At 42.8% G+C, this 23,842-nt stretch overlaps 1 protein-coding gene across 1 annotated transcript; it reads left to right on the forward strand.

The window, feature by feature from the left end:
- Positions 1-10,096: 10,096 nt before the first annotated feature.
- On the forward strand, positions 10,097-23,356 carry calcrlb (calcitonin receptor-like b). The gene is made up of 13 exons (XM_027018705.2): positions 10,097-10,550; positions 15,670-15,735; positions 15,940-16,072; positions 16,805-16,918; positions 17,196-17,308; positions 17,709-17,800; positions 17,924-18,050; positions 18,345-18,498; positions 18,660-18,720; positions 18,858-18,924; positions 19,523-19,741; positions 21,271-21,312; positions 21,495-23,356. Exons 2-13 carry the CDS (start codon positions 15,685-15,687, stop codon positions 21,711-21,713), a joined length of 1,392 nt encoding a protein of 463 aa, XP_026874506.2. The 5' UTR covers positions 10,097-10,550; positions 15,670-15,684; the 3' UTR covers positions 21,714-23,356.
- Positions 23,357-23,842: the final 486 nt, after the last annotated feature.

The following is a 23,842-nucleotide window of genomic DNA, read 5'->3' on the forward strand; positions in this document are numbered from 1 at the left end:
AGACCTTTTTGTTCTCGTTGTCACATGAGCACAATCACACACTTTCAGTTTCCCCTTCTGTCTCTCCCAAATCTGGTGCATCTTCATGGGATTAGATGGAGGCTTTAATCTTTACTGGCTCCTGGAACAGACACAACAACCACAGTGCACTCAGGACCCTTGATCTATCTTTTACAGTAAGTGGATTAAGTGTGTGAGTGTGTGGGTGCATGTGTGTGTGTGAGTGCGAGTGCATGTGTATATGTGTCTGCATGTGTTTCTGTGTGTTTGAAAGATAAGGAGGATGTAAAACTGATTTGAAGCATGACGTATAGAGCAACCTGATTATTTGCGGAGACTCTGCGGTACACTAATCCAAGGCTTAAGTAAACACCAGGACATCAGGAAAATGTTGGTGTTGCTACACTGTATTTCTTAATCACAAACACACACACACACACACACACACACACACACACAGACACCACATGCACTTGGAAGGACCAAACACACACACTGTGCGTATACACAAACACAATTTCTTATTCATTATTCACTATTCCTTGTTTATTTATTTTTAGCTGCGTGTTGTATTGGTTGAACCATAAGTCGTCTAATACTATTAAAAGATTTACAAAATGTAAAGCGTTCACCTTCTATAATTTGTATCACTTTAAAACAGACTAGGTCCTTTATAAGATTCGTTGGAATCCATTACATCACAGTGCGTCTGTAATCTAAGACTCGTTTTGCTGTCGAGCTTCAACGCGAATCATCCCTCCCCACTCAGCATCCGTCCCCCGCCACTCCAAACTCTCTGTCTCCAGTCCGTCCCCTCTCCCCCTCGATCACAACAGGCGGCAGACATCTGAAGTAGAGAGCAGAGCGATGCAAATGCATCCCAAGCTGCATTCCTCTCTCAGCCCCTAAGGCCAAACACTAAACCACATGACTGCGTTGCCACTGCCTGGCAGGTGTTTTCTACACATCCTGGGCACTCTCCAGCAGGCTCCTCACACTTCCTGCAGTTGTACTTAAAGTAGGCTTCAGGCCTTAATGCTATCATGTATTAAATGTAATTTATTTAAATTATTTAAATATTCTATGATGCAGGAAAGTGTTTAAGATGTTTTGCATATTTGTGTTTTTACGGTAAAGCTAAACTGAATTAAATTAACCTTTGCAGGAATTAACATGACTTTACACACTTAATGAATATCATAAAAGAGTTACATTTTATTCTTTAAGAGCATTTAAGGTGTGACAACTTCTGTTTGGGCAAAAAATGACAAAAAATAAAAAGTTTTCGCAAGAGCTGTTTAAAAAGTAGTCACAGTACACCGAGTAATAGTGAAACAGGAGCGTGCACCTGCCGTGCCGAACATACGCTCATATCAATGCAACTCTATTTACCATGGTACTTGTAGGTATTTGATAGGTGTTTGTAATAATGTGGGCAAGACGTGTGGGTAAGTGATAAGTGTTTGTAATAATGTGGATAAGATGTGTAGGTATTTGATAGGTGTTTGTAATAATGTGGATATGACGACATGTAGGTATTTGATAGGTGTTGAGTAACTATATAACGTATACCATCATTATATCCTCAATGATTCAATATAGCATATGTAGATGAATATAGAGATAAACTGAGTTAAGCAAGTGTTGAGTTAAGTGTGTGTTAAGTGTGTGTTGAGTTAAGTGTGTGTTAAATGGGTATTGAGTTAAGTGTGTGTTGAGTTAGGGTGCATTGAGTTAAGTGTGTGTTAAGTGTATGTTGAGTTAAGTATGTGTTGAGTTAGGGTGCATTGAGTTAAGTGTATGCTAAGTGTGTGTTAAGTGGGTATTGAGTTAAGTGTGTGTTGAGTTAGGGTGTATTGAGTTAAGCGTGTGTTGACTTAAGTGAGTGTTGTTTCACCTGTCATATGTGAAGTATACATGACTGCTCTTTTGTAGTGATATGGTATTTTAAGGAGACAGAAATCAAATGTCAGACAAAAGATGTGTGGGTCGCACACAAATGTGTTTGAATCTTCCCCAGGAACATCTGAACCTGGAACTTTGCGGACCATAGACCAGAGATGTACCGTGACAGCGCGGATTCAAAAGTCACAAAGTTTCTTCACAAAATACAGATGCATCTTTTTCAGTGACATGTCCATCTCAACAAACTCAGAGAGAAACAAAAAAGATTTTATGTGTCATCGCATTTCTCTCTATCTGGAGCCATGCAGGCTGTGCTGTATTAAGTGAAAAATACCCCAAGGTTAGTATAACCTGTTATTGATTTTCGGTGACACTTCATTGAAAGTGTGACGTGTTGTCCTGCAGTGGAATCTTGTTGCCTTAGCACACAATCAGAGAGCCCTGGGCCACCCACAGATATAAGACGGATCGATCAGCCAGTTGTCTCTCTCTCTCGTCTGCCCTGCGCTGTAGATCACTGTCAGCAGGGAGCTCAGCCAATAGAAACATCAACCTGGGAAACTCAGCTGCAGCATCACGTAAAGATGTGTGCAATGTGTGCAATGTGTGCAATATGTGCACAGAAAGCACCAACAAGAATGGAAAGGGAGCTAGAGATAGGTTATCTTTCTGTTTCTGCCGTCAACTGTACTGCACACACCACACGAAAGAATACATGGTGCTGGAGTCTCTTATCAATCTCTAATGGTAATATCCAACAAATGGCTCTTTCACTCCTTTCAAATGGATATGTCTAACGTTGCTATATGGTGTTAAGATCACTACACACACCATTAAAAAGGCACAAGGCTGCTTCTTGGACTTTAATCTATAATGTTTCTTTTTGCCGGTGGGATTTAGCTGTTCATTAGAGGAGGGCTGTAAACCTCACGAAGCATCATAAAAAGTGCTCACGGAGAAATTTAGAATCGGGATAAATTGCTGCTCATAGCCAGATATAGAACTGCTTTCATGTAGTTAATCCATTAGCATTTTGTGTATTTCACCAAAATAGACCCATAGATTACAATTAAAGGGTAACACTGTAAACCCAAGAGTTCTGAATGAATGTTTACTGCCAATGATCACTGTTGCCATGGTCATTATCATGGTTGTGATACTCCTCCTCTTCATCATTGTCATCATCATCAAATTGTCAGTAGCACTTAGAGTGTATGTATATCTAAATATACTGTAAACACTACTAACTGTAATCTGAGTGCAGTCCTCCGGTTTGTGGTAATTTTCTTTAGATGACTCAGACATGCCACCAGTTGTTAAGCAAAATGAATAAAACTGTTAAAATACTGCCTGACTGAATATGCCACAAGGAACTCCTTCTACAATACATAGTTTTAAAAAAAGATTTAAAAAAAACAACATAATTGGCAGTCTTGAAAATCCATTTATGAATGCATAACTTTCATCTAGTTTAAAAAAAAGTCTGGCTGAACAATCAGCGGCTTCCATTATCCGTGTCTGTTCGTGCGCTCGCACTTCTGAGCTGTTTCCATCATCGGTTTTAACCTCACCGCATCCGTGACCCTCCAGCAGCAACTACAATTGCACATTAGTTCCCTTTGAATAATTGCTGGTAATTGCAGTCTTCAGCGTGCCGGGCTCTTGTCTGGGATGATGGCGGCTGAAAAAAACTGACTTTCTGACTGGGTCTGAATTTACAATCCTTTCATCACATTCTGTGATGATCTGTTAGAGGCAAAGGGCATTTATAAGAGAACCCCGCTCTTAAATGTGATTGAGAAAAGCTCTCGTGTGTCTTTCAGGCCTCTAAGCTGTAATCAGTTTGCATTGAGCTAAGAATGTAGTTACCTGTGATGCAGGCAAAAGGGGGTGGAGTTAAAGTGGGCCTCGACCATCGGAAAAGAGGGATATAGATGCGATGCGAATTAGACTGTAAAGTGCACAGACCACGGGGCGGCGTGAGTGGACAGCAGGGTTTTCCCGTATCATTCACGTGCACGTTTGCATTTGTGCGAACCTGGCAACCAGGATTCTCTGCGCGCACAGAGCAGCAGGCATCGCGGGTCGAAGACAGGCGGCTTGTCGGAGCTCGCGCGAAGGTCTTGGGCGAGACCGTTTGCTTGTGAAGCCCGGAGAACGCGAGCCCCGCGCGGCGTGAGGACCCGCTGCAGCTCCGACCTGTCTAACGGCACGTTTGAGACGCGTCTGCGATGTGTTTCCGACCTGTCTAACGGCACGTTTGAGACGCGTCTGCGATGTGTTTCAACCTACATTTGTAAACGCGGCTCCCATTTTGCCTCATTGTCTCTAGGGCGTGAAATATTAACAGCTTCATTAAAGTAGACGGGTATTTCTGGCCCTGCGAACAAAGACCCAGACATTCAAACTGCTGCATTAGCACTCTATTGAGTTCTCTCTTCTTTTTTTGGGGGGGGGGTTGTTTACAGAAAACCAGACGCAAATCAAGGCGAGGAACGCACCTTGTTCATTTACACATACCGATACGTATGTTGCAATTATATTGATAGTCAAAAGACCCTGGCAATGTCGGCCATCGATTATGTGTGCCTGATGAACCCTTCGATATTAACATAAAGCCTCATGAATTGTGCATTATGCTAATGAGGCAGAAAGAAAAATTGCAACAAAGAACGACTGACCAATCGATTACGGATGCCTCGTGTCATCTCGTTACCGATAATCCCCCGAGGTTGCAGCGCGCCTCCCGTGATTGAAGTGCGCTTCCCGAGCCGTGCATTATGTATGCAGCCGCGGCACGCGGGTGGAGATAGCCTGCGCGTTCCTTTTCGCGTTCCTCGCGCGTGTGCCTCTCCCTAGAGTTTCTGGCGTGACGCTGTAGCGCCTGCCGCTTTTCATGGAAAAAGGATCTTTTCAGCAGGCATCACCGCCTGTCACGAGCTAAGATAAGTGAATAACTTCTTCCTGGAATCCCTTTATCGGCCTGTGAAAAACTAAACAATGCAAAAAAAAAACAAAACAAAAAAACCTTGCAAACTAGAATCCGCCAGAGCCTCAAATGAGCCTCCTCTCTGTTATCTTTCCCCATTTTGGTGGCACTTCTCTATTTAGACCTCTTTTCCTCGGAGTGATACGGCTGCTCACCGTTCACTGGGATTTGACGTGCTTTATTGATTGATTCGCCATGCGCGGTTACGGTCGCCAAATACCGCAGGGTCTCGTGGCGAGCCAGAGCCGACTGGGAGAGCGAGGCCCAGACATACGCCATATGGACAGGTGTGTACACACACACACAGACAGACAGACAGAGAGAGAGAGCACTGATGAAGAGATCCAGACCTGAAGCAAACCGAATCAGCGATGATGCTCTAATTCACAAATCCACCATATGTGCAGGTGGTGAGAAAATGTAAATAAATAAATTAGGACTTGGACTCAATTTTATAAAAAGAAAGAAAAAAAATCTCAGGTGAGGCGTGATTTGTTAGAGTTCGAGCCTGCTGCGCATGCTGACCCTTCCCTAAACAGGTCTCACCTCTCACGGAGCCGTTGTAACCTTTTTCACTCCAATCAGAGCTGGAATCACAGACAAGGCGTACAGCAACAAACTCTGACCTAAAATTTCTTTCCATCACAAGGATAAAAATAAAACTTCCAAGAGGCAAGCGTGAGGATCTGGATGCCTTTCCAACTTCCAAGATTTTTGATCGGCAGCTATGAGGAGAGGAAGAGAAATATTGGGGGGAAAATGCGATTTCCTACAAAGTGGAAACGGCATGTAGCTCTCGGCAAGATGAGGGAGAACTGAGGAGAAGGGTCTTAAAGGAAAACCCTCAGCAGAAGTGGTCTTTGTTTCTGCACCTCACGGGCTCCAGGCGCTCTGTTCTCTGTGTGTGTTTTTAACAGACCTCCAAATCGTGACCTAACGTAGCTGCAGCAGTAAGAAGGAGACCAAGCCGGACAGTTCCTGATATGGTTCCAAGTGTGAAGTCCCTGATCCGATCAAAGATGATCCGCTGCAGCCCCAAGGATCTCGAGGTACGACACCAGAGAAAGACGGATGTCGGGTTTTTAGGTCTAACAGCCCAAACAGAGCATCAACAGGAAGTGTAAGGCCATCCACCTCCCAGATCTGTGTGCAAGGACAGGGTTTAGCATCAAAGAAGAATAGAGTCGCACAGGAGAAGGAAATGAGGCGTTTTTTGGGGTCTTAACGCCAGCTTGTCACATAAGGGCCTAAGTCTGCTGGACATAAGGAAAGAGAAATCTGAAACTGCAAAGCTCTTAGGACGTCCCACGATTTAAAGGAAGTGAGCCGGTAATAAGTGAGAGAGTTCACAAAGGCCACTCATATTAGTAGAGCTCATCTGAGTTTGGTACATGATAATCCCAGTTGAAACAAAAGTTTAAATGTCTGAAGGAAGGAAATAATGTGTTGATTTACACCAGAATAGTCTATTATACAGTGAGGTGCTACAAGATAGTCATATAACAAGAGTGACAGAGAATTTTTTCTTTTGTGAAGTTTTTGTGAAGTCATTACATGTACATACTGCAAGATCAAGAATATCGCAACAACATTGTTACCTTAGTAATCATATTTCCCACTACCATAACAGATGGTTCTATCCACTGAGAGAGAGCTACTGATTAATATGTCCCCTCGTTGCCAACGCTTAAAGAGCACAGCCTCAACTTTTAACCCGCATCACCTATAACCCATGTGCTCCCACATTCCCACATTCCACAGGTTGGGTGGTCTGTCGTGGTCCCCTGTCCCCCTAATAACAACTGGCTGGGTGGTCTATCATGGTCCCCTGTCCCCCTAATAACAACTGGATGGGTGGTCTGTTATGGTCCCCTCTCCCCCTAATAATAACTGGCTGGGTGGTCTATCATGGTCCCCTGTCCCCCTAATAACATCTGGCTGGGTGGTCTACTGTGGTCCCCTCTCCCCCTAATAACAACTGGTTGGGTGGTCTGTCATGGTCCCCTGTCCCCTTAATAACAACTGGCTGGGTGGTCTGTCATGGTCCCCTGTCCCCCTCTGTTATGGAAACACTTTTTTAAACTCCTAAAATGTTTATATCAGAAGATGTCTTTGTGAAAGTGTACCTTGAGAAAGCTTACTGACATAGTGCTCCTGTATCTTCCCTGGCAGAGCAAGATGCCAGCAACACCAAGGTCATTGCTTTGATCCACACACACTGTTGTACTGATAAATATATATACAAAAGTTGCTTTGATAAGATCATATGCCGAAAATGTATAAAATTATGTAGTTTTGGAAAGAAAATCGAAAATAAAAAATGTGTAGTTTCTAAGAATATAGGACTGAGACGGATGGAAATGAGATTTGGGAATAATAGGAATTCATTTTTGTCATAGAGGTCACCAATTATGTAGCCTGCAGAAAGCACTTCGGTTTCGGAGCAGGACAGGGCTAGCCTCTTAGTCCACTGTCATTAGAGTGTAGAGAGAATGTCATTTCATACTTCACTGAATGTTCCAGAGAGAAAGAACAACAGCAATCAATGTCAAACTGATTAGAGATCTGATAACCCTGGACCTCATTTTAATAAAAAGCCTCAAAAATGATGGAAAAGGGATTAAAACAGTCATTCTGTAAAAGAGAAATCTGACCATGAATTGTTTGTCATGGGAAGAGTAGTTTAGGATTATAAATATTACTCAAATACAGTATTTTACAATTAAAACTATTAGTTGTGAATTTATAAACATTTTATTTTATAATGATATGTTCTCTGTTTATAAAATGTAAACATTTGCTTACATTTTACTGCCATAACATTCTGAGTCCCAAGAAAGAATTAAAGACTAATGAGCTCACGTAGCATGGCCTGGGGTTCTAGCTGTGGTCACGTAGCCTGGTGTCCAATTATGGTAACATGGCCTGGGGTTCTAGCTGTGGTCACATGGCCTGGGGTTCTAGCTGTGGTCACATGGCCAATTATGGTCACATGGCCTAGGGTTCTAGCTGTGGTCACATGGCCTGGGGTTCTAGCTTTGGAAGCAGTGCATGTTTTTGTCTCCATCTAGTGACTCATCACAGCACACAAGGACTGGGGACAGCTGGCGATCACATCCAATGATTAGACACAAGTGATCAACAGCCCCCCAACACACACACACACACACACCTCTCATTCCACAACCACAAAATACAATCTTCTGCAAATTGGTATCCGCTTAATAAACTCCAGCACAATCAAGGTCCGATTTAATTGCTGAAATTATTCCATGCGTCTTATCCAGGGTTTCTTAATAAAATTACAAAAACGGCTGTGATTTGCATTTTCTCTCCTTGTTTGCTAGAGGCGGCTCGTCCCGGAGTTCCCGCCCGTGAGGATGATTGAAAGGCTTTTTAAAAAAAGGCTTTTTAATGATTTGTGGTGTGTGTAATTCCACGTCTCTCAGAGAGGAGGGACTCGGCCCAGTCTGGTGCTGCCCCATGCCCCATGCCCCATTACTCATTTCAGAAAAGGCTCATCATACAAAACACTCTGTGATGCACCCTGTTGAACTCTATTCTGTTGTTTTTCTCATTTGTAAAGCACATTGGATTACCTCAGTGTATGAAAGGTATTATATAAATAAACATGCCTTTATTTTATTCCTTCGATAAATTAATTAATTTATTAAGAAACGGATTATTCGTTTCAATTTGCGTTATTTATTAAGATTTGCCTTTATTATTAAGTTTTTGTAATTGTGGAGCTCCCTCTACTGGAAGCAGTTGGAATTGTTAGGGTCCACATGTTATTGTCTGCAGTCTTGAATTCTTAGCCATTATTGATAGTAAGCCTTCTCAAACTCGTTATCATGCTGCAATGTTCTGCTTTTTTCCACTTTCACAGTGAGCAACACTATTTGTATGTAAACACAAATAACAACCCAAACTTACGGTTTTCCTCCAAACATTTAAACAGATTGATATCACTGACGCTCGTGGCCTGTACCGCATCCGATATTCTGCACTATAACCTCAACTTCCACAAAAATAGACGAAACTGAAATGAGCTGTTGCTAATCTTCATGGGGAAAGGGTCAAATAGACTGGCCTGAAGATCTCAGTGAAATGTAAAATAATTATATAAGCTGATCTGAACACTGGTGATGTATTTGGAGACTCGCGTGCTCACGCGCAGTCTAGTCACCTATTGACTTTTAAATGTCTGCAGCTTACAAACGCATCAAACAGCCCGTGCAAAACCACACCATTACTGACATGCTGTTACACCGTGGGAAGTGATGCGTCAGCAGAACAATACCGTTGCTCCGTTTTCGCATGCGTGGGAAAGCGGATTGTGCACGTGCTGGACAGTGCTCTTGCTCTGTTGGCTGTAATGGTGTTGATTGCAATGGAATCGACTGTAGCAGTACAATGTTGTTAAAGTGCTGAGTGTCCAACGTGATGGGCTGAACGCGAGTAATCCTCCAGAACCGCAACCACTACATCCAAAGCTTCCTCTCCGACCTAAGCAAGATCACGAGTTTCTTAATGTAGTGGAAAAGACGTTTCCCTTTTAGGTAAATAACATAAAAGCTTTAGCGTTCTTGAAAAGATTGCTTTCGGAAATAGCATTGCTAGACCATGAAATATGCTTTCAGAGAATAGACTGTACATTTAGATCTTGTTTCAGACCTCAATTATTTCACAGCTACCTAGGCATTGTAGGAAATTTGAAGTATTAAAACGTTTAATGAATTCTGCTCCAAATTGCTTTTTGGAGACATTTTAAAAAGCAAACGAATCAATTTCCAACTGAAGTGCATGAAATTTAAAAAAAGGAAAGTTTTGGAATTAGGTGAGATTGCATGGGGCAAAATGGGATTTGAGTTGTCATTGACATGTTTTTAAATTCTAACGGTCCTATTTGTTAGATCTTAAAATGTCTTGTCAGCGCATAGGCATACTTTTTCTGTAAGTATTTCTGCCATTTTCAGTCATTCCTGCTCACACTACTCATACAATGTGCTATCTTTGCCTCCCAAAAGGTGAAACGAAACCTACGCCACTGTGTCAGAAACAAACCACTATTTACGGCCATATTTAATCCGTTTGCCAAAGGAAACATTCACTGTAAATCCTTTGAGTGTGTACACGCCAGGGGGTGTTACAGTCATGGGGAACTTAAATCTTTCCTGTTAGGAACCTGGTCTGGGATTATCGTAGGGTATGTAGGGTATAAACGCTGCTTGTTTAAGGTATTCCATTTATTTCTGAGAAAAACATTCCATTTATTTCTGAGAAAAACTGACTGATCTGCCAAAGGATGCTAGACTTGCAAAATATTGTTGGATCGGGACTATTGTTGCCTTTTAAAATCCACGCCAACAAAAGACAAACTTAGATTTCATGCAAAAATAAATTGGGGGAAATGAGGGGGTGATGCAGTATTGCGAGAATAGATTACTCGCCCCCTTTCTGAATATTAGTGAAAGGAGAGCGATACCTTCACCTAAAGGAGCACAAGGTTCAACACATCCAGTGCAGATGAGTAGTGATGTCACAGGAAGCGCGAGGCTCCACTGCCAGGGGGGCCCGACTTCTCGCCGCGCGCGGTGCAGGACGTTGCCACTGAGCTGCTCGCGAGCCTCGGATTAACTGCGGAACGGGCGAGGTAGGAAAGTCGGTCCGTGAATGTCGATGCATGTGCGTGTTCTCCCACTAACACGGTCCGTTTGTCCGCGGGGGATGTTGCGGGTGCAGCGCGAAGGTGGAAACTTTCACCACGAGCCGAGATCTCGTGCTCGGAGCTGCTGTTACTGGGGTTTTATTAGCTGAAGCGTCAGCCTGTTTAATTTGTAAACGTCTCGTCGTTGTCTTGCTGTTATCTGGCCAGCTGTATAAAAACAATCCTTTTATTACTGTGCTGAAGAACAAAGTTGGACTATTAAAATTACGTCAATGAATGACCCGGGCTCGATACTCAGCCAACTTGTCAGGACAGTTGAATTATCATTGATATTATTAATGAAGATTAAAGTACCAGATGACATTTTACTGATGGGAGAGATTGGCTTGTCTGTATGTATCAAAGGATGCCCGTAACAGCACAAAACACGCTCGTCTTTCCACTTGTTGACTTCAATTTGAAGTTCCCCGAGGCTTAGGAAGTTTCAAGTGAAGTTACGAAATAGGCATCAGATATGGAGCAAATGCCGTCAACACGATAGGAGAGCTCCCCCCCAAGTCCTGCTGTGGACACTCAAACGACCCCGTGGTCTGGGTGACATCTGGCGAGCCAAGAGGTTTGAAAGATATAAGACCCAGTTATATTACAGGTCTGGATGCCCTAAACCTGCTTTTTTTCTGGCAACACTACTGAAACTGTCTTATTGAAATTAACTTGACACTCAAAAATGGACCTAACAACTAAGCTGATATTGCTCGAATTTTCAATAGTGAGTAGTGTGTAGTAATGTGTACTGAGATGTACATACACATTTCAAGTAAAACAAGTTCGAGTTTGCGGTTAGAACGAGGTAGATGTAGGTGTACAGGACTATAACATTGCGAATGAACTTAATAAAGATAATGGGACTAATGTCTCATGTTTGTAAAGTAGGCATCAAATCCTGAAGCACATAGGCTACTTTGACAAGAAATGACTACTAATCTATTGACTAGTCTGTTTACTAGTCTGTTTAATGAACTATCTCTATTATTCCATATATATATTGTGTGTGTGGGGGGGGGGCGTCTAGCTGTATATTATTGTTCTAAAATCTATTTTATGTATGTATTATATATTCTAAAATATAATAATTAATATTACAAATGAATCCAAAATGTCAAATATTTTATATGTGTAAAAATGGGAGTTATTTACGTTATTAGAGGAATAATTTATTATTTTCTTAATTTCTGAATTTCTCTGAAGTATTTGGGGGTTGTATGTTGGGGGGCGGGTGAACCATTTATTGTAGATCAGCTTATGGAACATGACCAGTCTGTAGGCCTTTGGGTGAGCCATGGAAAGCTTGGCTTGATATCCATGGGTGGTTCCAGAATGGACATAAGTTAAACAAACTTTCAGCATGGCTGACAGGGGCTTCCTGATTTAAGGGTGGAGGGTGCCCAGCTAGGAGGCTAGAGAGAGAGAGAGAGAGAGAGAAGAAAAAGACAGACAGAGAATCATGGAGGAGGAGGGAGAAGGAAAGTGGTAGAATCAGAAGACAGGCGAAGGGAGAGAGAGAAAGTGGGGAGGTAGAAAGCAGAGAAATGGAAAATGATTGAGAGAGGGAGAAAGGGAGAAACAGGAAGAGAAGGGAGAGGAAATGAGGGAGAGAGAAAAAGCACCTAGGAATGTCATATCCCATAACCCCCTCTGATGAGAAGTGACCACTTTTCGCCCCTTTGTTTTTCTACCATCCATCTGTGCCGCCGGTACATGTGACGCTGCACGGTTCAGTACACTGAAACCTTTTCCTGCCCTGATCAGTGTAACACTTAACGTGCTGTACCTCATCCCCTCAGCGTGCACCGGGGTGATCCGCGAGCTGACGGTTTTACGGACTTGCTCTTCCCAACTTTGTGCACTCCTTCTGTGACGGAGACATGCTGGTGTGTGCGGTGCTGTCCTGTGTCTCACCAGGGCACATGTGGACTGCAGTAAAGATGCCAATGTTTTGACTGCTTTGCAGAACGAAAAACAAATGTCACCTTTTGAGCTTCTGGGTGTGACTGTAAGCACACCCAAGGAAATCCTGATATAGATATCACTATGTGGCGATTCCACCATCTAAATAAAAACAAAACAGTAACAATAATTGGGGCTGAGGAAAGGATAATTATCTGAAACATTTGCCTCAGTTTAAAGATTTCCTCACCTTTGTGATCTAGGCTGACATGAAAAAGTGTCAGTGTATTAGAAAGATCAATATCATCTAGAGATGTTTTTGCTGGTTTTTAAAATGTTTTTAAAAATAGCGCTAATTCACGGCTCTAAAGCTTTTCAAACTGAGGTACAGTAGGTCTTCCGATCCTCCATGTTTATTTCCATATGCCACGGTACAGTGAACCTCATGACCAACTACTGATGCTACCACAGATCCACCTGGTAGTGGAACGTGGAGCCCATCTGTATGACGGCTTTTGTAGTATCGTTCATGAGGAAAGGGCTTCAGATCCCAATTACAGAAACCAGACTAATCAGGGCTTTAGTCTAGATTTGCTTAGTTACCTAACTAAAATAGCTAGCCCCAGTTAGAAATCCAAGGTCATGTACTTTATTGATGCTGAACTCTCAAAAACTAAACAAAATGGCATCACATTAAACTGTGGCTTCTCTCCTGCCACAGCTGTTTGGACTCTCGGTGTCTGAAAATCTTTTCTTCGGCCCACACGGCAAACACTCTGTCCAGGAGGTTTCCATCCAGGCCCGCAAAAGAGCAGTAAAGCATTCTTTTAGTACAAACGTACCTCTCCTTCTTCACACAGTCGGCAAGAGGGGCTGAGGAAAGGAATGATGTAAGAGAGACAGGAAGGAAGAGTTCAAAGGAACAGATAGAGGACAGGGGATTCAGAACAATTTATCAGCCCCTGTGAAATCAAACACCACGGTTCAGACGAAGCCGAGTCCTTAATTTTACAAGAGCCCCAGTTGGGAGTCACAACAAAGTCACAACTAAAACTGAACCAAATAGAATGTGGTGATTAACTGTAAATGAATTCGCACTTAACAACAGGTGACTTTTATTTTGCAAAATGATCAGGTCATACGTTTCCTTTAAATTCCGGTGACTGCCATTTGCCAGTAAAACATGTTTCTATTCAAGTGGATGTTGGAGGAAAAAAAAAATCCTTAATCTTATTGATTCAGTATGCCTATCCGCACTTCTCAGAACTGTGTTCCATACTGTTCCATAGAAGCAAAGAAGCAAGCGGATCATTTTCCACACATGAGCCTGGTTGTGTGGTTTCCCTTCCTTTTGTCCAAGCAGGAAATGTTTGGAGTCCAAAAATTTTTTATTTTTTTAAATCACACAACTTCTGGTCCCCCATGCTGCAAATGTGTTGACATGTCCTGATTTAAACAAAGATAACGTTGGAGATGCTTCAGACTGTCTGTGGTGAGGTCCACAACTAGAGGTCTGGACTGAACTGTCTTCTGTGTTATTTAGACAACTTCTGGATAAAAGTTCTAATAAGCCTTGAGAGTTTCCTGAAGTTTCCTCTTGTAGCCTTTCATTTTATGGATAAATATGATCAGCGTCACTGTGAATATAAGAAAAAATATACTTACATAAATGTCTCGCTCTGTAAGGCCTTGTGTGTTATTTGCCTGAAAAAGTAATTCTGCATTGCTCTCCCAAATCCACGAGCATCTTATGACAAGCTTACTCTGCTAAGCTCTGCTAAACCAGTACCTTTCACCTACACGGTCATCCACGGTCAACATTATCAGAGGTCCTACAGTGGGGTTTTTGTAGTACATATCTCAGGACGTTCTTGCTGCCCTTAAGTTGCGGTAGTTGGAGATCCCTCAGCAGATCGTTATGTCCACTGTTATGTCCAGCAGGTCTGGACATTTTCCATTTTCCATGGTGCCACAGTCCTGTCTTGGGACAGCGGGTCATCCGATTCCCAGGAGTTTGCTTGGAAAACCTGGAGTTTACTATAACTCCGTCAGCAGGACTAACCCTCAAAACCGTAGGGATTCAGATAGGTCCTTTCCCTTTTTCTTTTTCAATCCATCATCCATCCATCTAGTAGTACAATTAGAACTGAAAACATTAAATATGATTATATTACTATATAAAAAGATAATTTGATACCAATAATGACTATTGGGAAACACCTAGACTTAAACCTGGATTAGCCCACTTACATACTATTTGATTAAAAAATATTTAAACAGCAGATCCATTAAAGCTAAAGCCAAAGGAAACTATAAACGTAACTTCAAAAACCAAAAACCAAATTTACAAAAGTAAAGACCTTATCTGGTCAAGCCATCAGTATACCAGACCCCCAGTAATGAAAGGCAGTGGAAACCAGCCATGTCCCCAACCCAACCATTCAAGCCGAGACAGAAGACATGCTGGAGACTGCCAGACCGTCAGATGCCCTGGCATTACACTAGACAATAGCCTCGATTTAAATCCACAAACCATTATTGAACTTGAGGTTTCAGAAAAAAGCGGAAAAAAAAATCATATGAAATATAAAGCCCATGAATTTTCACGGCCATGGCAACGCTGTGACGTCACCCTCCGCCCATCTAATGGCAGGCGTAGGTCTCTTATGGGCTCTCAGTTCAGTGAAGCGCTCCAAACAGTCCTCCACCCTTTTTAAAACTACAGTACGCGTGTTTATGACAACTACATTTAGTTTTGTCACTGTGCCTTGGAAATGCAGTTCATCATATGTTTGGCCAGGCGTAAGGGCTTACCAGAGAACAGGAATCAGAATTGAACAGGACTTTCACTGTGCATCTGTGTCCATCTCTTTCCTGTATTACATTTTAGTCCGCTGTTGACAGCTGCACCAAGAGGAAGTCCTTGTATAGCTGTTGCTTCTGGCGAATAAAGACTCTGATTCTGATTTTGACTGTATATGCATTTGATCTGTAACGTACGTTCTTGTGAACTGTGAAAAGAATATTCTCTTAAGGAGAATAAACAGGAGTCTGTTTAATTAATACAACCCAGGACATAGAGGGTCCCCTCACTCCTTAAGCAGAATTGATTTGTGCCGTTTGTCCCTCTTTGTTTACAAGTTCTTGTTTTTTTTAGGTGAGCAGACAAGCAATGTTCGGATATTGGACAAGCTCATTCCTTTTGCTGTGTGCAACCTGTGAGGTATTACAAACCCCTGTTACAGTTATCACTACAGCGATGCATAGATGGGATGTGTATTCTCTACGGCGTTCTCTTTACGCTGCCTTATATTATTGTTATAGTTCATCTTCTGGTTCTGCAAACTTTTGAGAATGTAATGTTTTTTGGATTTTGCCCGTGTCCTTTACGTTGGTAAAAGGTCTTTGTTTTTGACACTCTTAACAGCTCTTAAGGATGGCTCATGCTGAGGAGAGCGACACCGAACCAAAACCGATCGGCATCTCCCGCAGCAAGATCGTGTCAGCGCAGTTTGAGTGCTACCAAAAGATTACCAAGGGCACAAATCACGATCGAATAGGTGAGAAGACCAAGTTCTCCTGAATTCTGCCGTGTTTGGAACCCCCTGGACAGAGAAGCTTTCCTTTGGATCTTATGGAAGTAGATTTATTAATAAATGTATATATGAAGACCTCAGTATGCCTAATTACAGCCAGGTAGAGACCTTTGTGGTGGACTGGCTCACTATATCGTGCAAAGCTAAGTTTAGATGCTAGATGTCCCTTCGGTTTTATGAGCAAGCAACAACTGACTCATTGGAATGCCATCGTAAACTCTCTTGGGTTTGTCTGACAATATGCATTGTTCATCTGCAAACACTCAGCGCTATATTCTTGTCATTTGGTTTGGTTCCAAACACTTCCAGGCAGACATCTGCAACTGTGCCAATTTTTTGAGAGCGCCCGCGTGGAGCATTGCAGCCGTCTGTCAGTAGATCACAGTGCGTCATTAGATGTAGCTGTGCATGGGTGTCACCCTTACTCAAAGAAAATGCAATGACCTCAGGACGACACTGCTGAGACAAATGATTTTAATGAGACTATCCAGACCAACTAGGTGAAAATGTGTTTAAATGGCAATAATCGTTATTACAGTACTGGTGAGCACCACACGCAGGCTGCAGGTTTTTTTTGTACAGTTCGCTTATCAATGTCATCTCACTGGACAGAATTCTTTCTATGCTTTTGAACTCCATCACAAACCAAACGAGTGAATTCTGGTACCGTGACCCTTGCGCTGTGTCTGTCTGCAGCGGGGCCCGTGTGTAACCACACGTGGGACGGCTGGCTCTGCTGGGACGACCTGGAGGCTGGCATCACTGCCACACAGCAGTGCCCTGATTACTACCACGACTTCGACACCTCGGGTACGTTTCCTCCTCAGGTTTCAAAGGCGAATTGGTTTAGCATCTCTTTAACGCAAACACACGCCTGTATCGCTGTGTATTCACATACACGTGCGAGCTATTGGGTAAAACCCGTTGTTAACAGTGGACAGACAGAACACAAGGAATTTTCTGATGTTTCTGATTCTAAAGATCGGGGCGCTATCTGGAGAACTTCCAAGCTAGATAATGCTGCAAATCTGATCACTGTTTCAGCACTGGATTTTCACTCTCAGTAAGATGTATGCTGTTTTTTCAGAGGTGGTCACAAAAATCTGCATGGAGACGGGACATTGGTTTGTCCACCCAGAGAGCAACAGAACATGGACCAATTACACCAACTGTAGACAAGTGAGCAGGGAGCGCAGGCTGGTGAGTGAGCGTGAAGCGTGGTCTGACTAAAGTACCTTAAATGCACAACCCGTATTGTTGGAGCAAATGTTATTCTATTGTATTATATTATAATATTAGGTTATTATCCAGAAATACACAGTTGGCAGTGAAATGAGGCCTTTTGGTTCTTCTAAGGTGATTGGCCACTCTTAAGTCTACAAAGGATCATTTCACATTCTTCTTACCCATCTCACCTTCTTATCTGTCTCATCTTAGTCTTACATATTCTATCTTGAAGATGCTATAGGTCTTTATTAACTAAGCCGTACTACTTCAGAAACTTCAACTAGCACAATAAAGATATATTTTTATTATCTATCTATCTGTCTGTCTATAAGGTGCAATTTGATCAACTCTATTAATGTTTTTATTTATTTAGACAGACATGAACTTCTACTATTTGACTTTGATTGGACATGGATTGTCATTGATATCTTTGTTTGCCTCCCTGGGAATATTCTTCCACTTCAAGTAAGTCGAGACGGCCGTGCGTTTTATTCCTGTGCATCACCCGCCCAGTTCCCCCAGTGATTAGCTGTTAGACGATGCGGCCTCCGTCCGTGCGCACGCGCTGACCTGCGTCCTCTCTTCCAGGAGCTTAAGCTGTCAGAGGATCACGCTTCACAAGAACCTTTTCACCTCCTTCGTCCTCAACTCAATCATAACCATCATTATATTTACTGCCGTTGTCAACAATGAAGAGCTGGTACGTGCAAACCCGGTGAGTTGGCCGAGTCTTCATCGCTGTGTACCACGACAAGCGCTTAGGTCACCCACCAGGTCTGTTCCGACGATCAGATTCACTCTGAGTATACATTAATAACACTAGAAGTACATTTAAGCATGTAGAACATCAGATTTGATCAGAGATGTTTAAAGGTGTTTAAAGGAACAGTTTAAAGGATGTTTAAAGGAACAGTTCAGTCAGAAATGTTAATACTGTGATCACTCGTCCGTTCTGTTGATGCCTAATCTACTTTTGTGTCATTTCCTGCTGTTTCTCCAACACTCCCAGGTGAGCTGTAAGGTCTCGGCCTTCATCCAGGGGTATATCGTGGGCTGCATGTACTTCTGGATGTTGTGTGAGGGGATCTACCTTCACACGCTCATCGTCGTGGCTGTGTTTGCTGACAAGCAGCGCCTCCTGTGGTATTACCTCCTGGGCTGGGGTGCGTTCGTTAGGTCTTATATCTTATATACGTCTTATACCAAACCTCTTATTTCGGTTACGCTGTCCTGGCTTGTTTCTTGTTCCTTGCACACGGATTAAAGAAACCGTGCGCTATCAATACTACAAACTGTGGCTGAGTATTTGTCACATGTTCTTCAGGATTCCCGCTCATTCCAGCTTTGATACACGCCGTCGCGAGAAGCTATTACTACAACGACAAGTAAGTTGATGTCCTGTTCAAGCCCGGCGGAGGCACGGCAGACCAAGGCCCGTTTCCCGAGTTGTTGTAGGTTGCTGCACGACGACCTGGAGTGTAACAGTGTGGAAAAGCTGTGTCTTGTTTTCCTTCTGCTGCAGTTGCTGGATCAGTTCACACACATCTCTGCTTTATATTATCCATGGGCCTATTTGTGCTGCTTTATTGGTGAGTAAATCTCCCCCCCCCCTCTCTCCCTCTCTCCCTCTCTCCCTCTCCCCCTCTCCCTCTCTGTCTGTCCTTTTCCCCCTCTCTCTCTCCCCATCCTCTTTCTCTCTCCTGTTCTCTCTCTCCACCTCCTCAGCAGTACATCTTCTTCTCCTTTGTGTTTCGAGTGGGTATTTAATTTGAATCGATTAATTCGAATTCTCACTAGAGTTCACAGAGAATGGCTTGATTTCATGGGACTATTCCTTTACTGATTAAATATTTTTCTTTATTTAGTACTTTCTGATCTTAGTGCTGAAAACTTGCTCTGTAATTTGAGATCACAGAAGGAGCTCTGCAGTTTTCATCCTGTGTTCCTTCTTCAACTGTTAACGCCGACAGTATGCTAGCTATTGGTTGTTTTGTAACACAGAGCAGTTCAAAATCGCAACTCTGCCATTCTGTGCGCGAATGCGTCCACATTAAACTCAATTTTGAGAAGTTTGGCCATTTAGTATGCACCTTAATCCATTTAGTATGCACCTGTACTATCCAACTATACAACCCCCCCCCCACCTCTCTCTCTCTCTCTCTGTCTCGCTGTCTCTGATTTCCTCAGGTAAATCTGTTCTTCCTCCTGAACATCGTTCGCGTGTTGATAACCAAGCTGAAGGTGACCCACCAGGCGGAGTTCAGCCCCTATATGAAGGCAGTGAGGGCCACGCTGATCCTCGTGCCTCTGCTGGGGATCCAGTTCATCCTGCTCCCCTACAAACTCGAGGGCCGCCTGTCCTCTGAGATCTACGGGTACATCATTCACATCTTGATGCATTACCAGGTGAGAAACTCAGGAGAACCTTAGTACAACCTCAGTAGAAGTCCAGGAGAACCTCAGTAGAACCTCAGCAGAACCCGAAGAGGACCCCAGGAAAGGCGCAGGAGAGCTGCAGGAGTTTGTCCCAGACTGTTGGTGTAGCCCTCTCAGAAAAGGGTCTCGTGTTCTGCCTTCTGAAAGTGAGACCCTGAAGGGTGGGACAAGTGTCTGAGAAATCGAGATGATAAACTGCTGGTGTGTAGTGCTGAGTAGGACTTTAGATTAATGTACTGAGGTTATATTCAGACTGGCCTGCATGCAAATGCTGTGGTACATCAAAGCACCCACAGGACTTTCAAAGCTGGGATAGGCCAAGAGGCTCACAACACACAATAAAAAAATGTTTTGTTTTGTTTTGTTAGAGCATTCGCATTGTTTAGCTGTCTGCAAAATTCGTACCGCAAAGGCCAGTACTGAGATAACCATAACGTACAATGATTGGCAGTCAGGATGCAGTCTCAGACCAAGACCTTGAGTTCGAAAGGATGTCTGGTTACCAGAAAACCTTCCTGTGGACTTAAATGCCACGGTGGTTTTGTTTCTCCTACCTCAGAGAGACATTTCATCCTCTCAAGTGGCTCAATTTAATGTCTGTACCATTTGAAAGCAGATGATTTGGCTTGCAGACGTGTCTCAGACGGATGTCTGTTTACCAAGAAGTTTTACTTTTGGACATAAATGTGTGTGGCTGGTTGTACTGGCTTTTGCTGTTTTTTCTGTCTGCAGGAGATCCTGATTGGATTGAAAAACTCCGCGCTCAGGCCCAGTGGTTCTTTGAATAATCCCTTGTAGCAGGCAGGGTTAGATTTAATAGTCACAGCGAAGTTCTTGTGCATGTAAAAATGGGCAGATTTGAGTTTTTGTTTTTTCAAAGGAATGTATTTGATCAGTTCAGTAAAAAAAAAGTGGTGCCTGCACTGGCCGACGTTGAACACTGTTGTCAGAGAAACCGCTCTGGGCGGAAGGTCCTGCCGTCGTGGTTCTGAGTTGTGAAGGGCCAGGTGAAACCGCTGAGCAGTGAAAGAAAACCCGGATGCTTTTTCTGGAAGCGATAAAGAACCTGACAATAGGAACACCAGCTTGTGCTTATTGCTGGGGTATTTTTTTTTCTTATGTGTATTACTAGTGTACTGTTTTCTGCTGGCATGTCACTGATATCTTAAAGCCAGTAGGTGAAGAAGATGAGTATTATCTGACTATAATTTACTACTGTACTCTAACAGGATGCATTACTGTAGGCTGCTAATGCTATGAGTTAACGTTTTGTACCAGGGATCCATTTACCAAGTGTGGGCTGTGACAGGCGAAGGGAGCTTTTTGAGAAGGCCGATTAGCTGACCCAAGCCATCTGTTCGCTCCATGCATGCCTAGAAACCCGAATGGAAGCCATTGTTTTTTGGGGGGTTTTTTTTAACACAGATGTGAATGCTTTGATGTTGAGATTTCCAACATAATTTATTTCTGAGTGCTTTTTTTGTTGTTGCCAATTCTAGGGTCTCCTAGTGGCCACAATCTTCTGTTTCTTCAATGGAGAGGTAAGTAAGTTATTTCAAAGACAAATTGGAGGCACAGTGGAGATCTGGGCTCGCTCTTTAGTAACCGGCACATTTTTGGTTTTCCGTACATGTATCATCTGTTCTCTTTGCTGAGGTGTATTTAGTTAACCTGGTCCAGACCAATCAGAACCGAGACTTGTCGCTGTCTGTGTGGCTCACAGGTCCAGGGTGTGCTGCGGAGACACTGGAACCAGTACCGCATCCAGTTCGGTAGCACCTTTGCCAACACGGAGGCCCTGCGCTCAGCATCCTACACGACCTCCTCCATGACGGAGGTGCACCGGTGCCACAGCATCGATGGGCACATGGAGACGCTGAATGGCAAGAACTTCCACGGCCTGTCCACCACCATCCTCCGCTCGGATAACCTGTATATCTGAGGAGACTCTGCAGAAGCTCAGAAAGGATCGTGTGTCTTACAGTGCAAACGGGGACCTTGCTTCTCCATCCGTCTCCACTGGGATGTCTCCATCCGTTTCCATTAGGATATCTCCATCCGTCTCCACTGGGATATCTCCATCCGTCTCCACTGAGATGTTTCCACATATCTCCACTTGTATGTCTATGTCTGTCTCCATCGTGTCGTAAAGTTAAGGTATCGGGATCACTGGAATCTTTTTTTGACTGCATCAAGGAGAAATCCTGGTGTCCTGGAGCCAAGAGGCATTTGAAAAGTCCTCTCACTATGAGCTAGGACACACCATGACATACAGACAGAGCCTAGTGTATACATTACTGCACACCTATTGACTATTGAACACTGTTGAGAAGCTTTTCCCTTGGGCTCTGCTTCCCACCATAAACAGGACGGTGTAGAGGATTAACAATGACAAAAGACTTTACAGAAGGAGATGCAGATGACTCTCCCTCTGGCATTGAAAGCAAGTTCTGTGAGATTTAGGGGGAAAAAACCCCATTTTGGTCTCTGTAAAGAGGGCTTGTTGATTGTGAAACTCCATCTGTTGTTTGAAGTGATTCTGCACTTGATGGGTTTAAATGCAATCTTTCTGAAAAGAGCTCTGTATTTAAAATTGAGCCAATAACAAGGAAAAGCTCTCCTATTAGTTATGGAATGTACTGATTGAAAGTAATTATGGCTTAAAGGCTACATACATCACACATCAAAAGTCCAGTTTGTCTGAAAAATCACAGCGCTTGTGCATGGTTCATGATTCCAGATTCGAGTTTTCACTTCATATTAAGTTTCCTCTTTAACAGTGGTAGTCTTAGAAGACGGTAATACCCACAACATATGAACCAAACCAAATCCATCCAGAAATGTGCTGTGGAGGTCTTACCATAAAAGAAACTGCATAACATCACCACAGCTGTCAGCCCACGTCATCGCGCCTTTGATTCGTCCAATTTATGGCGTCGAACTTTAATCGTCTTACGGGGAAACCTGACCAAGGTTAGCAAGCTTGATAAGTATCCCATTTCAGTGATCTCAACTTGTATAATTTTTCATGCACAATTGCAGTTGTCTGAGGTCTAAAGACAACACAGGTTCTGAATGAACTCTTTTACCGAGTCTTTATGTCTGGAACATACAAGGGCTTCGTCCGGTTTCTCCTATCATCTTGAGGCATTTAAATGTAATGTTCACATGCTGGAAAAAGAAACTACTCACACTTGGAAAATGTAAATATATTTCTCATCCTGGGTGTATAATGGATGTTTTTGTGAGTGGAATTTGTGTATATTTATAAATGCATATTATGCTCACAGTCAGTATTCATATTTTGTAGTAGTATTATTTTATGCTTTAGACATTATTAATGAGAAAAGAACCGTCGTACATTTTGATTGGCTCATTGCATATTCAGTTCATTTCCATGTAATTATGGTTTACAGGTGATAGAAAGTTCCGGAAGATTGTTTCCACTCTTGTGTTAAGCTGCATGTCAAAAAAAGTCACGTCAATGTTGGACTGTCTTTGTGCCAAATTGTATTTTATTATAACCTTTTAAGTTATTGTACTTATAGGCAAATATATTTTAGGTCATAAACAAATTTAGGAGTCTTGGTCAGTATTTTTTCTTGTATATAATCAGCGTTCTTGTACTTATGAACATGAGAGCATGCACATAAATTACATTTAGAGAACCACTAGTCTTGCATAATAAGCGTACATACACCCAGCTCCGTCTATTACAAAGCAAGCAACACTGGACCAGAGGTGTGTTTTCTTAAATCTCTGGCTACCAAGAAAAAAGAGGAGACCAGAGATTAAACCTAAAACTTGGACTAACTTAAGGAAATATCTGCTTCCTTTGCCGTCTTCCTGAAGGAGTTGCACAGTTGCTCAGGGGGACACCAGTGGTCACAGATGGCCTTGCTGTTTGATGCTAATTTAAACGTGGAGCAGAAATGATGGTTCATCATTTGATGTACAATCATGAACTTGTTAGCACACCACAGCATTCAGCTGGAATGTACATTTCTGTGGTGGCATTCACTTTAAATGTAAAATGTAAAGAAAAAGACGTAAAAGTAAAAATGTTACTTT

This window comes from Electrophorus electricus, chromosome 1 (genome assembly GCF_013358815.1).
Source record: "Electrophorus electricus isolate fEleEle1 chromosome 1, fEleEle1.pri, whole genome shotgun sequence".
Classification (NCBI taxonomy): Eukaryota; Metazoa; Chordata; class Actinopteri; order Gymnotiformes; family Gymnotidae; genus Electrophorus; species Electrophorus electricus.